The sequence below is a fragment of the Athene noctua genome, chromosome 6 (assembly GCF_965140245.1).
Source record: "Athene noctua chromosome 6, bAthNoc1.hap1.1, whole genome shotgun sequence".
Lineage (NCBI taxonomy): Eukaryota > Metazoa > Chordata > Aves > Strigiformes > Strigidae > Athene > Athene noctua.
Genome location: NC_134042.1, coordinates 40,436,711 through 40,454,507, shown reverse-complemented (window position 1 = coordinate 40,454,507; position 17,797 = coordinate 40,436,711). Strand labels below are relative to the sequence as shown.

General features: G+C 48.0%; 1 protein-coding gene across 1 annotated transcript; it reads right to left on the bottom strand.

Annotated features, from left to right (window-relative positions):
* Positions 1–13,682: 13,682 nt before the first annotated feature.
* DIO3 (iodothyronine deiodinase 3) lies at positions 13,683–15,478 on the bottom strand. Its single transcript, XM_074909299.1, has one exon. The coding sequence runs from the start codon at positions 15,084–15,086 to the stop codon at positions 14,262–14,264; it is 825 nt and encodes a 274-aa protein (XP_074765400.1). The 5' UTR covers positions 15,087–15,478; the 3' UTR covers positions 13,683–14,261.
* Positions 15,479–17,797: the final 2,319 nt, after the last annotated feature.

The window sequence follows — 17,797 nt, the reverse complement described above, 5'->3', positions numbered from 1 at the left end:
GAACATCTTCAGGAAAAAAATATTCAAATTATTACTACTTTGGGTCATTTGAATTGTAGTGTTTGGCTAAAATATTCAGTTTAAACATTTGTAAATTTTAAAATATTGTAATGTGAAAATTTGAATGTTTCTTTCCCAGAAATGTCTGATTGAAATATATCTTCTAAAATGAAGAACTGTTCTCTACTTTGTCAAAAAAGCTTAAACAAAATTTAATTTCTTTTAGGAAGGGATTCAATGACAGTTTTCTAGTGGAGAGTTGCTTGACACATTTTTAGCACTTTGTACAAATCATTTAACTGAAATACTTCTGTTTTCTTCCCATGTGAGAGAAGAGTTAGATAGTGTATTGACCTCATAGAGTGTTAGGATAATTAATTAGTATTTAATAAGCCCTGTAAAGACAGAGAAGCTCAAGCCCCAAATGGAATTATAAAAGATACTGTGATAGTCTAAATGCCACCAACTTAAAAGGCACTATCAGGAATACTCTGAATCATGGATATGAATTAATTGAAAGAAATAGTTTCATTAAATCATTAAAATCTCTGTGAACTTTGTTGTCCAGAGTCACATCAGGCAGCCATTATGTGTAAAAATGTGTACACACCTTTTTTCCCAACTCAGAAATGGCATTTAATTTCATCTGTCACTTTACCAGCTAGTCATTTGGTACTGTGAGATGCTTCTATACTTTGCCTCAAACAACTTCAGTTTTGACTATCATGAGTGATTCAGTATCATCATCAGAATGTATAAAGTTTCTCTTTACTCCGTATTTGAGATTGCTCGTGAGTATGCTGAATGGCACAGATTCCAGTGGAGACCTCGTAATGCCTTGCGAGTAACCTTCCTCCCTTCTGACAATTGACTGTTAATTCCTTATTTTCTTTCCTAACTTGGAAAAAGCCAATAATGCACAAGAGGACCGTTTCTTTTGTGCCATGGTAGCTTCACTCTCCTAAAGGTCTGTGAATTTTCCCAGAGCTTTATGGAAATCCAAGTCGTATGCACCCAAGTATCCAAGTATAGAATTGCAACATCACAGTTACCAGGTCATTTTATCCATGTGTTCCTTTAGACAAGCCTAATATATTTTTGAGACATGACTTCCATCTGCAAATCTGCATCGATTCTTCCCCTGTTAAAACCTCTATCACAGTTTAACTCCCATCATATTGCTGTGCTAGGGTAAGCTTGTTAAAATATGCAGTCTTTGTCTTCTAAATTATTTGGGTGCTTACCCTTTGACAACTCCAAGTTTTGTTTTGCTTTTTTTCATAAATATTGAGGGGACATTTTATAGAAAAAGAAGGTAAGAGTGAACAAAATAACAGTTATTTTTGTGACTAAATCATTAGCATTGGGAGTTCATTAGAGAATGCTTGTAAAGAAAACTGAATTCTGGAAGTATATTTTATGCAAGAAAAAAAACAAACCAAAAAATTGTTTAAGGTGGGTCAGTTCCTGAATCTGTGCTAATTAGTTACTAACCTGTAACTAAATAAATATTATTTTGTCTATGAACTCTATGATATTGTTTTCTGTGTTTTGATTTTCAAAAACATATGTAGGCAGCTTCTATATAAAGTGGATTAATCTAGGCTTGGCTTTCATTCAGCTATGTCTGGCATATAAAAATCTGAGATCTGTAATAGAAGAGTCTGTTTCAGAGACATGCAGATTCACATCAGGATCACGTTTCTAAATTTCACAACAGTCTTAATTTTCAGAGCTTCATACTTTGTGTGTGCTAGATTTCCCTATTGTGTCAATTGGCTTTTCTTTCTGTGAAACACTGAAAAAACCGTTTGTAAATTCAGACCAAAATTGCCTGTGCTGTTGACATTTTCTGCTGTAGCAACTCAATTCTGATTTTCAGCTTGCTTTAAACTTACAGAAATGGTGCAACTGCTGCCTGTTTCTAATTATTCCTGAAAAGCCAGTAAGAGGTAGTACAAAGGCCACTCAGGAGAATGATTCAGAGTAATCTGGAAATTTTAGCTATTGATCTTTGACTGATGACATTCTCTTTGCTAAGCCTGATGTGTGCTGCCCAGACCAGAGGTTGTTTGTAGTGTCCGTTGCATCCTGTTCTGTCCAAGGCACAAAACCACAGCGATGGGGGTTCAGAGAAGATGGTGCTATTCTTTTTCTTAGAACAGTACAAAATAATGAACAGAAGGGACTTAAAGAGGTGCTCTTTTGGTAACGATAGCTTCAGTGAAAAACTGAAATCTCTACAGCTGATCAATGACATCAGCAGTTGCCAAAGATCTTAGCCCATCACTGCTACAGTCTTATAACAAATGTTCAGAACTGGATGTCTGTATTTAAATAGGCTCCTGAATCTATAATGATAATGAGATTATAAATAATTTGATGTTTAGCCAGGTTGTATCTCACAGCTATTCACTGAGATTTGTGGATATCTGTCACTAAGGTATGACAACTTTATTGACACTAAGGAGACTAAATATGGATTGAAAAGCTTAACATTAGGCAACTATGCTAATATTTTGGCCCTATTTCCTAGAAAATGATCTTTTTAGTCTTCAAAACCCACAGTGAGTAAAGCAATTTTTAAACATCTTGGCCTGGTAGTTACAGCATCCTCCAAAAGCTTAGGATTGGTACAATCAAGTAAAAAATTGGCTAAGATTTCTTAAAGATACATGGAGTAGGAGCAAAATTCTACTAAAATGAAAGGCAAGTTTATTGCTGTTCCACATTTCTGGGTATGAGACAGTGAGATAGAAAAACCCTATTTAAGCTGGATGTAAAATGAGCAGTTTCAGTATGATTGTGCTTTATTTTATGTAGACAAATAAATACATGCATGTGTGTGTGTAAAATCCCTCACCTAACTTTGATTCTTGAGGAGTCGTGATCACTCGTAGCTTCCTGACTTACTGCATTAATGCTACTATTTAATATGGATTCTTTTCTATTTCGCTTAACACTGTTCTCGCCTTTTCTTAAGCAAATCTCACTCATCCTACCTCCATTTCTCAACGATGTGTTTATTTTCACAGTTCTCTCAACCATCTCTTGCACAGGCAAGCTCACTGACCATTTTTCAGTAACTTTTGAGACCTAAGAATGTACTTTCTTCATATGATCAGCTGGTAATTTGAAATCTAGGTCTCTTCATCCTCTTATTTCCTGGCAGCTTTTTCTAAAGACTGTCATGGGGCAGCCAGTCATCCTCGAATGCTTCATGCAAGAAGCTGATCTTTACAGAAGCTCAGATAACTGTTGTCTTTAGGGATCTTCTTTACTGAATGCCCATTGTCTAGTGTTATGTGCTTACCTTGAGGTATATTTATTCAGTGTCACATGAGCATCTGCAGGGCAGATAACAGCAATTTGTGGAACTTCTGTCCTAAGCTGCAAATAACTCTTTTGTAATACAAGCTGCCTCATCCCTCATGCACAAGAAAAAGGAAAAAGCATTGAAACATACAAAGAAGATGAACCAATAACTTTACCATAGCTTAGTAATGTTTCTTTTTTTCTTGTTAAAATGTAAAGTGCTTCAAACAGTAGAATAAAGATTTGTATTTTTATTATCAAGGACACTATTTAGAACTACAGCTCCTGAAGATAACCAGCTCATCTACTAAAAGGCTTTTTTGGAAATCACTGCAAGGAGCAGGCAAGAATTCTTCCCTTCCTTTGTTCACTGTTGCACCAGCAAATTCTGTGCTGCCTTTGACATACCAGACACATGGCATTGCTGATATTTAGATATGATGAATTATGGCTCAGACCTGATGTTTCTCTCTTAGTTTTATGGTATAACATATACTTTATTTAATAAACACTAATAAAACTCTTACATAAAGAAATCTCTCAAATGGTCATAGACTTAATGTCCCTCCATCCTTTTTACAGGAAGAAAAATGACTAAAACTTGAAGTCAGACTCTGGCATGCTTGAATACCATATGCCTGCACTATTGAGAGACTGGAGCAGAGTATCTGGAGAAAGATGAGAGAGTGTGGGTGGCAATAGAAAAAACAACCATGACTGTAAGTTAGCAAGATAATATCCTTACTTTCTTCTGTGGGTCTCAAGAGTGATTAAAAAAACATTGGTGTTTTAAAAATATTGCTGAAGACTACAGTGTGACTCATAATGCTTCAGAGAATGGAATTCTTGGAAGTTTCACTGTAATGCCAGATTTTAGAATGGAGGGCAGCAGAGCTGCAGAGAAGTAACACGAGGCTATGTTGATGGAGAAAGAACATCTCTGAGGAAATGCAGGCGAGAGAGAAAGAAAGGAAAGAGAATGAGCCTGGGGAGAGATGACAAGACAATTATTTATACTGAGAACTGTTGCCTGCACTGATGGGAATGTTTCACTGCTTTTTGAGATTTTATTGGCCAGCATGCCTGCCTACACAATACTTGGTCATACGCACAGCAGGGGAAGGTATGTAAACATGTCGACCAATCAGACAAAGCAGTTCCATGCAACTCTGAAAGTCCATCCTAGTGCTGGCCTGAAAATTTTAAATGAAACTTTTTTTTTTCTTTTTTTTTTTTCCTTTTTTTTTTTTTTTTTGGGGGGGGGGCGAGGAAGTAGATTTCTGGTAAATTCAGCTATTTTATGTGGGAATATATTGACTAAAAGTAAATTTTCAGTGGGAAGGTTTCCCAAGTCAGAATAAAATAAAGAATGACAATTATCTGGAATTAAATAGACTCACAGTTATGGCATGCACCTGATACTTTGCTTGATAATGTAACATACCCTTTTTTTATCCTAAATAAGTGCCTTTTCTAGGAAAGTTAGCAGTCTTTCTCCCACGATCCCCCACAAGTGCTGATCAGTACCTATTTCCCTACAGTTCCAAGGAGGTGGTTTATGTATTTCACAGGCTATGACATTGGCAGGGATATGGAAATTCCAGGTTCAGATCCATGAACATGAGCTGGGCTTGCACCAGAACCTCCTCCTTTAACTCCTTCTTTAAGTGAGTGTCCTGACTATCTGGCAGCTGAGGTGTGGTTGAATTTCCACTGTCACTCACAGGGGAAAAATATATTGTTTATACTGGAAGCCTAAATACTGAAATCTAGGTTGTGGGGTTTTTGTTGTTGTTGTTGTTTTGTTGTTGTTGTTGTTTTTTTTGTTTTTTTTTTTTTTTTTTAAATAAAGACCATTCTTATTATCTATTCTCTCCTATAAGCTATATGGTTAAATATGGATCAGGGTGCTGAAAATATGTTGATGGCTTAAATGTGGATAATGCTGCTAGATGTCTAGATAGAACCTTTGTATACCTTTTAAACATTTAATGATTATTCATCTAGAAAGTCACATCTGAGAAATGTCATGACTTGATATTTGGTACTTCCTCTCTGAAAAAAAGTAAAATATATCCAGCAGGGGAGCAAATATGACACTATTCATATAAGTGATGGTCATATATCGCAGTTAAATAAATACACTAAGTGAACAATTAGTTGATACATGCTTAGCTGAAATTTGTTAATGTAATTTGATTGATGACATGTGTGGATAAAGAATAGAGTAACAGATCATAACCAGCTCATGAACAATTCATGAACAGGAAGAAAGACTACAGAGCAGGGAATTTGAATAATGTATATTTTATTTCACTTGTATAACGGGAAAATGTAGATTTTTGAGTTGGCCAAAATGGAAGATTAAACTTTTCATATTTTGTTTTATGTATTTTTTCTGGAAAATCAAATCTAGTTATATTTAGAAATGAAACAACTTAAATGAAAAAGGTGGTCTATTAAGAAAATACGAGTATAGATTTTTGAGTTTTTACTTTTAATTTTTTTATGTTTTAATGAATTCTTGTCAGAATAATTTTGCAATTTGCAGGTGGATGACACATGGATTTTAGCCAGGTTGAAATGGCAACTTGTATGGATAAAACATTCGATCAAAAATTTGTCTAGCTTTCCTGGGCTTATGATCTGCCAATTCCCGCGTTTCCCAAAGCAGTGAACTGAGAAATGTTTATCCGTTATAGGATTAGTGCAACTAATTTGCTCTCATATTGCCTGTCATCCTGTAGATTTCATAACACATGAACACAGCCAGACTGTTATGATCTCAGAGTCAGCAGTAAAATCTACAATGCATGATGCTAGTAGGTTCTCAAATAAACAGGGTCTTGGGCAGAGTGAAAAAATGAACCAAAAATTTGAGTAAACAACAGCAAGACAATCTGCATCTTCTCAGCTTGTGTAGGAGATGAGTCGAAGCTGGGAAACGTTTTCTGATACGCCCATTAATGGATGTACAACTCATCCAATCACTCAGGAGCTAATACTGCACTCTTCTGTGCATAAAAAATGTCATGCCAAATGACTCTGAGTGGTATCCTTAATGATGAATTTACAGCCATCAGTAAGGAGCCTTCTTTGGTTGTCTGCATTAAAGCAGCAGTTGATTATAATGCCATCCAGTGATGCTTTTCCTTGGCCTTATTAAAAAGAGCAGCATGCAAGGCAATCATACCCTTGGGTGTCTTTTGACTTGCTCAAAGGAATGGCTTAAATGTTGATTTCCAAAAAAAAACCCAAATTCCAATTTACAATGATGACACATCCATCATCTAAAAAGGAATGACATGGGAGTTACAGCGAATGCCCTGTTTGCCCACCTGGCATTAAAAACAGTACCAGATTTCACAGACAGTATTTAGCTGGGCATGTCTGTCAACTGTGGATGAGAAGTAGACATCCAGCTCCCTCTTTTCGTCATTTCACAGCCTGGGCCTTATCTCATGCGTTTGTAATGCAGTGCTGCAATCTCTCTCAGAGACCCTGTATGCTCATCGGCTTATCCCCCATCCTCTGGCCCATGAAGCACTGTCTTACTGCATTGAGCAAGAGAACCTTGACAGATCTGGCAGTGATTTGTGTCCGTGGGCACGTTCAATAAGATAAAAAGTCTGATTTTCTTTTTTGTCAAGTCTGTTTTCTAAGGATTGGGTTTATTAACAAAACAAAAGATTCCAAAGTGGGTTCATAGTAACAGAAGGTATGGTAAAAGACAACGGAGATCTTTCCAACTCCCAGTGGTGTCTGCAGGGAGTGCCAATGCGCATCCCTCTGGATAGTTTCCTATCCAACTTTAGGAAACACAGATGTATTTCTATAGTACATAGCTATAGAAACCAATTTTACTGGTTAATCACTACTGAATTTCTCCAAACTGTTCTTTGTGTTCATGAGAATGCGGCTGAAGACTTTAAAGTTGTCAGTAAAAAAATTAAAAGCAAGATTAATGACATTTCTTCCTCAATCTACTGTTTTTTCTTTCATTCTTTTCATCCCATTAGATAATTTCTGGAAATTATTTCAGCTCAGTGAATCAATTGAAGACATCTCGTGGCAACAGGAGAGGTCTTGCAGGTCAATTCTGGGGAATGGGCCCACTTATTACAAATTCTTTTCTTACCACACCTTTTCTCTAATCAGGTAGGTAGAACTATTGACATAGTTTGATGGTGTGGTAGATTATTTAGTATCAGAGATACATCAGCCAGCTTCACACTAACTAAAAAAATCTATAGATCTTCATGAACATCAAAAAAAATAGAGTTCAGCACAATCCAGTGGTATACATTCTAGAGAAGGCAATATGCAGTTAAAAGGAAAAAAGAGAGAAAATGAGGAAACAAGACAACTGAGTTCCATCTAATATTTTCCATATCCTCAGGATTGTTCATTATTCACTAACATACGTGCAATGGATGTGTTCCACTTAGAGTGATAAGAAATAGAAAAAAACATGGTAATTTGCTTAATTTTGTGTATAGTTATCACTTTTTGAAATAAATATTTCATTCTATAAAATGCACGACTCCCTGCCTTCTCCTTTTTCCAATGTTCCAAAACACTTTGGACTAATTTTGGTCTCTGCAATTGTATGCATGTGTCTCTGTGTTAGTAGCACAGTATGTTCTCTATATCCAGTTATATTCAGTTAGTTATCTTCTGCAGTTAACAGCAGCCTTGCGCCTTGTTCTTTCCTGGTTGTTCTTCATCACAAGTGGTAAGTGATCAAATAACTAAAAATTTTTTTTTTCTTTTATTGAATTATGCAACTTCCAGAATTTCTTCATCTCAGAGCCATACTTTTCATAAGGTTCACCTCCCTCATAACAATTTTTAAGTCCCAACATGTACCTTTAAATTTTATTTATCACTTAAAATATTTTTCATAAACTTAGGTTGAAAATTTATCCTTACGTTATGTAATGATTTTTATTCTTAGAAATTCTTTCCACTATCAGGTCTTCGGCACTAACTGTATCTTTGGCATAATTATGCTTATGAAGTTGTATGAGCTCTGAGAAAGCTCTGAAAGATGTTTCAACACAATTTTTTTTTGTGTTTAAGATACTTGAAATGAAGTTCTGTGCTAGGAGACCTCCTTTAAATTCCACAGTAGCACATCATTCGAGGAATTGTGCCTGAAAACTTGGAGGGATTTAATAAGTGTACTGAATTTTGACTACTGCAAGGAATATACATTCTGATTGACTCCTCAGGCAAGAAAAGCAAGACCCACCAAGGAAATAGAAATATGACCTTAAAAATCCCACCCGGTGTGCCTTGTAAGTCCAACCAAATGCAGACTGCTCAAGCACTAGTTGTTTTATAAGCCTAAGAAGGTGAGAGGGAGAAGATGGGCAGAAGGCATAGAAAGCTTTGCCATGGTCCTTACCCTTATTGCTAGGGGTTTCAGTAAAATTTAAATTTATCTTTTATTATAGTGCCCATTACTCTTTAATGGATAATAGGATCCCCTTCTGCCAGGGGCCATGTGCCAATTCATCCTTGAGTGTCTTCAGTAACAATTGCAGCTCTTAGCTGTTGTCCTTATCAGACATTCAGGGATCGCCTCCGTGTCTGGGTAGTTCTGGGCACTGGGGGAGCAATGTGTAGGAGACTGAACTACCTTACCTCATCTGGCTGTGTCATAAAGGTCCTTTCAAGGTGGACGATATTTATTACTTAAAAGGAAATGTAAACAAGTGTTTCCGTGAGCAAAGTCAGGAAGGAGCTACTAACTTGGAAAAAAGAGGAAACATCAGATAGGCCTGATCTTCAATGTTTGACGGGCATGAGAACTCCGTGGACCAGACTGCAGGATTCTTACTTTTGTGAGCATAAATGTTGTATCCTGAGAAGACTTCTTATACAAACCATATTAGCTGAAGGATTTTAACCTTGTCTAGTAATGTATATTCACACAGGAAGGCATGAATAGTGCTTACTGTTCTAGTTAGGGTGGGTTTGGCTGTTGACTGTTAGTACCTTTCCCACTGTAATCACTTCCAAAATCTCTGCTGAAGCAGGTGGAAGGCCAAGAAGATGAGAAATACATAGAGCCGTCAATTAAGCAGAGGTCACAAATGAAGCCCTTTTCAAGAGGCATCATCAAGAATTTGCCTGAAAAGAGAGATTTGCAAAGAAGGAAGCAGGTGTCAAATTCCTGTTGGCAGCTGGATGCTTAAAAGTGTTTAAACTGAAAAGCTACCTGATCCAAAGCTCAAGACAGCAAAAGGATGTGCCTTAGCAAGTGGAAGGGAACATGTATCCATGGGGTTTGCAACTTTTGGGCTGTAGGAAGGGTGCAGAACAGTGAGGAAACATGCTGTTGTGGCTGAGTGCTGTCAGGATTTAGGGCACGGGCACTGGCAGTGAGGAGGAATTTGAGTATGATTTTTGAGCTCTGTATTCAAACAGCTGTCTGTCTTCCGCAGCCTGCTGTAGAAAAATAGAGGTTTTGAACCATTAGAAAAGCAAAGGAAGTGAAATAGCCCAGATTTTGATCATAATTACACCCAGGTGGTTCTGAAGTGACTACACCCGAGTCATTGAAGTTACACCAGTGCAAAACTTGTGTGAGAACGGAATCAAGCCCTTTGTTTTCTTGCATTTGTGTACCAAAAGAGCACTCTAACAGCTCTTAGTAAATAATAAATTAATAATGATATAATGATCTCCCTTATGACTGGAAGAAGTACGGAAAAATTAGTGTCAGAGTAAGAATTTGCTTTGAATGTGTCATTTCTAGATTTGTGTTGGATATATGATGCTTTGCTGGACTGATTTTAATTTTTATTTCGAGCATCAGAAACATCAAATTTAGTCAGTTAGTATGTGTTAAACAATACAAAACCTACAACATACAGCTTATATAGATCAAATGAGTAAGACCTCTGGTCTGATGATTGTGAAAGACCTTTAAATCCCCAGCAGAAAGTAGTAATGAAAACAACTAATGAAAGCAAGTGCTTTTGCTGTCTCCCTGCTGTAAAGCAAACAATATTTTAGTAGTAGGTTTCGTTTGTGTTTCCCCACTTGTGCCTCAGAATACACCAGATTGCAACGTTACATCACATTTTTAATGACTGGAACCATGTCCTGAGATCCCCCCCTGACCACACCGCAACTTCCTTCTTTCTTTTCCTCTCCCTGCCAGAGGACTGTGTGTAATTATGCCGAGGACATAATTCAATTAATTATTGACAGAACACGTAATCATCACTCTGATAAATCTCTTCGCTGCTCTCTGACTTCTGTTTGTCATGCACTAGGGAGGTGGAAAGGCAGTAAAAGTGCGTTTCAAAGACCGGACGTATTTCAATACTCTGTGTATCAGCCGGAGAGGCTTCTGACACCCTGGGCTCTTCAGATGTAAAGCATATTGTTCTCGTCTGTGCTAAACAAGCATCCCCGAGAAAGCTCAGTGGGATGGAGGCTTCTGATTCATTTTAAGTGGAAGATATAATAGGAGCAGATAACTTTGATTTGTGCAAAGGAAAAGTGTGAACTCTTTCAGGGATTCCGGGCATTCACATCAAATTTTTCTTCTGCTGCTGATTAAAGAGAAAATGATAAATAAGAGCTCTGTGTTCGGTTTAAAGGAGGAATGTGGCTTTAGAAAGCTGACTTATTTAGAAAAAAAAAAAAAAAAAAATCCTGACCTCCGATAGCCTTTGACCAAAATCTGCTAGTAGCAGAAAGTAAAGACGAAGCTGTTTCTGTAACTATTAAAACCCGAGTAAGGACAGTGATCATTTCTGTCCATATGACCGGAAAATGTCCTGGGGGCGGGGCCGGGGGGACGTGCCCGGGGGTTGCCCGTAACTTCGGATTACAACTAAAGCATGCCAAAAGAGGATAAGAAAACGAGATAACGAGGTGAGAAAGCAAAGAAGGGCTTTACTGTAAAGTAAGGAAAACTAAGCTGTGTGGAAAAAAAAAAAAAAAAAAGAAAAAAAAAAGACTTAATCGCGTAGATAGCGGCTGCCCTTGTAGCCGCGCAACCCCGGGTAACCCGCCGCCGGCGGGGAGGGCGGGCGCGGAGCCGCACGATCCCCGACACCGGCCGCGGCCCGGGCGGGTGCTGGTGCGCTGGGCTCGGCCCGGCTCTTCCCCCGCCTCTGGGAGCCGAGCCTAGCGCTGCCGAGTGACCCGGCCCTGCGTGGGGCTCGGCGCGGGCTGATACCGGCCCGCCCGGCGGCGGCGGGCGGCGGGGCGGCACGGGGGCACCCCCGCCCCCCCCGGCACCCCCCCCCCCTCCGCGGCTGGGCGAGACTGTCCTTTACGGCGGCCTCCCGGGGGAAGACCCGCCGCGCGGGGTTTGCGAGAGCTGCTGCCTTTGGCTTTCACGGCACGTGGGGCTGGGAAAGACACGGCGGGGGCAGGGACGGGGCTGCGCTCGGAGCCGGCGGGCAGCGGCGGGGAGCGGCCCCGGTGCCCCGGCGGGGAGCGGCCCCGGTGGGGTGTTGCTCCGGTACCCCGGCCGCCGCCCTCCGCCCGGGTCCGGCAGCGGAGCGGCACCTTCCCCTGGTCCCTGGAGGCCGGTGCGGGCGCCAGCATCCCCTCCTCTCCCCTCCATCTGGATGTGACAACGTGACTTCTGTTCCTTGCGCGTCGGGAACAACGCTCACCGGGAGCGGGGCGTCGCCATCCCTAGGCAAGAGGCAGCCGCCGCTGCTGACGCTTGGGAGTCCGGCACCGGGGAAAGGCGCTCGTTCGTCCCGCGTGGGGTCGCGGGGAGGGACCCGAGGCGATGCGCCCGTGCACCGGGCGAGAGGCACGGACGGTGGCTGGACGCGGCTCGGGCACCGACACCTTGCCGGCGCCTGGGCGGGCGCTGCCCACGCCGGGAGGAGCGGGGCGATGTCCCGCCGCGGCTCGCCCCGCCGGGGGTTCCCTCGCGGAGGTTCCCCCTCCGAGGGCTCCGTGCTTAGCGCCCTACGCGCAGCCGGGGGCAGTAAGCCCACCTCGGGCTCTGGCCCCAGCACCACCGGAGGTGCCCGAGCCGGGCGGAGCCGGTGCGGCCCCGGTGCTCACGGCGGCGGCGGCAAGGTGAAGGGCTGAAGGGTTTTAGGGGCCGGCAGAGCGGGTGCACGGCCGGACGAGTCGGGAAGCCCCAGGCGGGCACCTGAGCCGGATCTTGTGACGCCTCAGCCCAAGTGGCCCAATTTCCAGGGGCGGGTTTAGCTGTGAGAGACCGCCCGGTGCTGCTTGCCTTGCGGGGTAGCGGCGGGAGCGGTTACAGGGGCTGATCCAAACCGTGGATGTTGAGGGACAGGGACGTTGCGGGGGCAGAGGAACATTGTCGTGGACAAAACGGGGGCTACAACGCCCTTACAGCTTTCCGCAGGCTGAGCTTAGTCCTGCGGGCGCGACTCTGTCCCCCAGCTGCTGAGAGCCGCGTCCCCGGCTCGCCTTACCTTCGGGCGGTGCAACCCCTCCCCAAAACTTAGGGGCTGAACAGCCCGGGCGCCTCATCCCGCTGCTGTCAAGGACAAGCAGGCGTTCAGAGGCACAACGGGAGGTGCTGGAGGACCCGCTGTTTCTGGGCGGTTTTGCACAGCTCCTGAGGGGCTTGCGGGATGCTCTCCGCCCTTGGCTTCACCTGTCGGGCTCCGGGGGAGCGAGCTCCGGCGCCCCGCACCCTTTGAAAAGCAGCTGCCGGCCCCCGGGGGGGGCGGTGGTGTGGTGTGTGAGCCTCGCACCGCCGGGCTGGGCGCTGCCCTCCCGCCCGAGCCCCCCCGCCGCCGTCGCTCGCCGCAGGTGCGGGTCGCGCTGCCCCCGGCCGGGCTCCGGCACCTCCTGCGCACCCGCGACGGGGCGTTCTCGGCGGGGCGGCTCTCCCGGCCGGGAGGGCTCCCCCCGGCTCTTTTGCTGGCCGGGAGTCACTTGCCTGCACGGCGCCGGTCGGCCCCGCACCTTCGCCCTCCCAGGGCTCAGTCTCGGGGGCGGCTCGCCGGGGTCAGAGGGGGAGCGCACAGTCCTCGGGGGCGGCCTCTAGGATCACCGAGGTGCTCCTTCCCCCAGCAGACCCGGAGGTTTGGATTTGCCCCTGGGGACGTCCCGTCCCCCCCCTTCTCCGCCGGGTCGCGGGCGGTACGCGCTGCTGCCGCAGCCGAGCGAGAGCCCAGGGCGATGGGGGGGGGGTTGGGGGGGCGCGGCAGCTGCTCGCCGCCCCCCAGCCCCCGGCAGCGCATCCTCTGCCGCCCGCCGCTTCGCCTTCTCCTGCTCGGCGGCGGGGAGGGCACTGCGAGGTAGGCAAAAGGGAAAGTGAATGTAGCGGTCTGAAGATAGAGGGAGGCAGTCAAGGTTAGACGTGTATTTACTCAACCTTTATTATTTAAAAAAATTCATTAAAAAAAAAAAGGTGAACGAACGTCTTACAAAACCCCCCCACATAAATAGGACATTCCGTTCAGCTCTGGCTATTGGCAGTTCTAGTACTTGACAACATCAGACGCGATTTCCTGGCATTAGAGAAACCCATTTCAAAATCGGTCATCACAAAGAAATACTAGAAATCCCAGTTAGCACTTGCTAGGCAGCACGGAGCACTTGTACACAACTTTTCAGACACACACCCGCGCACACACGCAGCTGGGAACAGATCCCGTAGGAAGAGAGCCTCCTTAAAAAATAGTAAACGCTTCTCAAAAAAAAAAAAAAAAAGGGGGGGGGGGAAGAAGAGAGTTATTTACAAAACGCACATGGAAATACAGTATTGACAGAGCGTGGCTGGCAAATCAACATGATTTGAATAGAGAAAGGACTATGGCACATTTTGCTCGAAAGCTCGCACAGCAGCCTCCTTCGAGTGTCCCCGGGGGAAGACAGCTCCTGCTATCCGCGTCGCAGCGCCTTCTCCCTCCCCACCTCTCCTCCCGCCCTGCCCTCGCCTCTCCACCCGTCCGCTTCTTGCCAGGTCCTTTTTACACTTGGATGACCACCGTGCTGGGGCTCTGGAGCCGGGTTTTGTACTGGTCTAGCCAGCTCCTCAGCTCCGAGATCTTGTAGCCCTCTGGTCCTCTGCCTCCCTGGTACATCACCTTCTCCTCCTGGATGACGTAGAGCCTCTCGAAGTAGGCTCCGTAGGCGGCGCTGGAAGCATTGTCCATGGTGTCCACGGCCAGGGGGCAATCGGGCGCCCCTTCCCGCATCAGCTGAGCTGCCCGCAGCCTGTCCTGGAGGCACTGGTGTTTGGGGATGTTGTAGGCGGCGTCCGAGCTGACCCAGCCGTCGGAGGGGTGTGCTTCTTCGATGTACACCAGCAGGAAGTCGGCAATGTCCACGAAGTGCGCGGCCAGGCGCTGGAAGGACCTCAGGCGGGCCATGAACGGGGGTCAGGTGCAGCTGCCGAAGTTGAGGATGAGGGGTCTCTTGCCGCGGGCGAAGTCCAGGATGCGGAGCCTCTTCTGCCCGTCCAGCTGGATCACCTCGGGGTTGGGGGCTAAGGAGCCCACGTGTGCCGACTTGAAGAAGTCCAGCTTCTGCCCGTGCCACACGGCTTTCAGCGACTCCAGCGTGAACATGCGGTTGGAGTCGGACACGCAGACCGGGGGGTCGTCGGGAGGCGGCCCCTCGCTGGCGCTGGCCGCCTCCTCCGCCGTGGGCATCATCAGCATCTTCTTCCGAATGCACAGAAAATCCAGGAGCCAAAGCATCACGGCGGTGAGCAGGAAGCGGGGGAAGAGGAGGATGCAGGCGGCCGCCTGGGTGAGCAGCTGCAAGGTGTGAACGCCAAGGGAGTGGAGCATCGCAGCGGCTTGTGCTGCAGGGCGCTGGCTGCCTGGGGGCCCCCACGCACCCGGCTTGCCGGGGTCTGTGCAGCACAGCTGAGATCCCGCTTCTCTTTAAGCCCATTTTATAGTCAGGGATTTAAATGAAAAGTGACTCCACCTCCGGCCAGAACCCGCCCCTCTGGAACTTGAGCCTGGGGATTACCTACCCCTCCACTCTAATGACCTAAAAATACACAGACAAAAGGGGAGAGAGCCCCGGCGGGAGCTGCGAGGGACGTGCAACGGAGCAGGGAGCAGCCGCTATCAGGCACCGGCAGAGAGTCCGAGAAAGGGCACGGCCGGGGTCCCCGGCCGCAGATAGCGGCAGGCGCTCACAAACAGCCCCGCCAAGGACAATGCAACAGGCGCAGCCCGCCCCTGCCCCGGCCCGGCCCGGCCCGGCCCGGCCCCGCACGGACCGTGCGAGCGCGGGGCCGGAGCGGCGGCGGGGGCCGGGGCCGTCCCGGCAGCGCCTGCAGGTGACGGGGACGGGCCGCCCGCGCCGCGTCCCTCCCCGCGCCTCCCCTCCCCTGCTCCCCGCCCCGCCAGCCCGGTCGCCCCTGGGCACGGCCTCCGCCCCGCCACACGCCCCGGCGCCGCGGGGGCACCCGGGGCTCGAACCCGCGGATGCGCCGCTCCCGCATCTTCCCGCCGCGGCGGCGGGACGGGAGGCGGCCGCTGCCCCGACCCGCGGGGACCCCCGCGCCTGGCGGCGGCCGCCCCGGCCCCGGCCCCGGGCCCGGCCCTGGCCCCGGCCCCGGCGGCGTTGGCGCCGGTCCCGCGCGGGGGTGCCAGGTGGGCGCGGGCCGGCGGGCGCTGCCCCGCGGCGGAGGAGGGGCGCGGCGGCGCTCGGCCGCTAGGGGTAGCTGTTGCCCGAGAAGCCGCCGCGGCGGCGGGTGCGGGCGGGGAGGCGCGGGGCGCTGCCGCCCCCCCGGCCCGGAGGTGTCCGCGCCCCCGCCGCCCGGCCCCGGCCCCGAGCCGGGGTGTGTGTGTGTGTGTGTGTGTGGTGTCACCCCCCGCCGGCCGCCGGTCTCCCGTCGCGGGGGGGGCGGTCACCGGCCTCCCCCGAGGGCCCTCGGGAAGGAGGGTCACGGCGGGGGAGCCCCGGGGCGGCGGGAGGCTGCGGGGGGGGGCGGGACTGTGAAGGCGGGGCCCGGCCGCGCGGCGGAGATGCCCTTCGGCTGCGCTCGACGCCGGCCTGGTCGAGGCGGCCCCGGCATCCTCGGGGGGATCGTCACGTCTCGGTCCCCGCGCCGTCACCTCGGCTTCTCCCGCCAGCTCGGCCGCCACCGCGCTGTCCCGCGCCGCGGAGCTGGGGCCCGGCCCGGCCGGTGCCGCGGGGGGCGACACGACGGGTGGGCAGCGGGGACGGTGGAGACGGCGGGAGAGCGCTGCCCCCGCCATCTCCCCCCGTTCACCGGGGGCCCCGCAGCGTCCGGGCGAGCTGTAAGTCAGGGCAGACGCTCCTTTACGGCCACCCAGGAGGGGCCAGCCACTTTTTTTTTTTTCCTGCTGTCAAGTGAAGTGCCAAACAGAAGCTTCGCCGTGCGTTGGTCGAGCAGAGCCCTTTGACAGGCGGCTGAAGTGTCACCCCACAGACGCGGTCGGGAGGCCCGTGTGCTCTCCACAGCGTGGACACGCAAGGGCTGGCTTTCGGTGGGGCGGGTTGAGTGTCAGTAGCAAAGTGCTCGCAGTGCATGGAGCTGGGCGCAGGCTGGCCACCTCCAACCCTCACCCAGTCGGGAGGAATTTATGGCCCGTAAATTCCTTCTCGCTGGACTAGATGGAGACCTGTCCCAGAGGCACAAAGCTGAAATCTAGTTTGGTGTACAGACACAGCCCTAGACAAAACACGCCAGCTCTGCTCACAGCCTTGCCACTCCACTGGTGCAGGCTTCCCAGCTTGCACATCATTTCCTCACCAGCTTCTTCAGAAAGAGATATTGGTTGTCCAAAATGCTGAACACTGCCCTCTGCTATGCGAATCCGACTCGCGCATCCCTGAGCTGCTGCTATAGCTGCTGCTCACCCAGACGCCTGCTTTGGGGACACACGACCCAAGCGTTCAATGTGCGTATGGGTCCTGAGCACCCCATTTCTGCCCATGGCCTACACCAGGTCTCTGGCTGCAGATTCCCAGAAACCCTGAGGACCTGCAACTCCCCCTGGGTGCAGCCCGCGCTTCTCCAAATGTGACTGTGCATGTCTCTGAGCCTCCCGTCTAACATCTGCAAAATGGAAAAATTAATGCTGAGCCTCCTCATGGGAGTCTAGGCAGCTTACTTCATTTTTATGTAACTTATTACGAGAACTCTGAATAAAAGGCAAAATTAAAATCTCATTTTATTTTTTCTTTATCTGGTTCCTAACAGGCTGTTTTAGAGCAATCTAATCAGGCGCCTGGTTTGCAGTGCCCCCCCCTCCCCCCCTTGCATCGCCTGTAGTTGGTGTCAACAGCAAGTGAAGGGAATTCAGCATTTTAGCATCTGAATGGAAATGTATGCTCCAGTCCTCACAAAGCCACGTTCATACACTAGCCGATTAATAACTTTTTTTGGCATTCCGTGGTGCTCAGTCCAGGGAAAATTACTGAGTAGATATTTACTATATTGTCAAACTTATTTTGAACTCTTCATGTGGGCCTCTCACCACCTCTCTGTGCAGTTATGCAATCTTGAAAACCACAA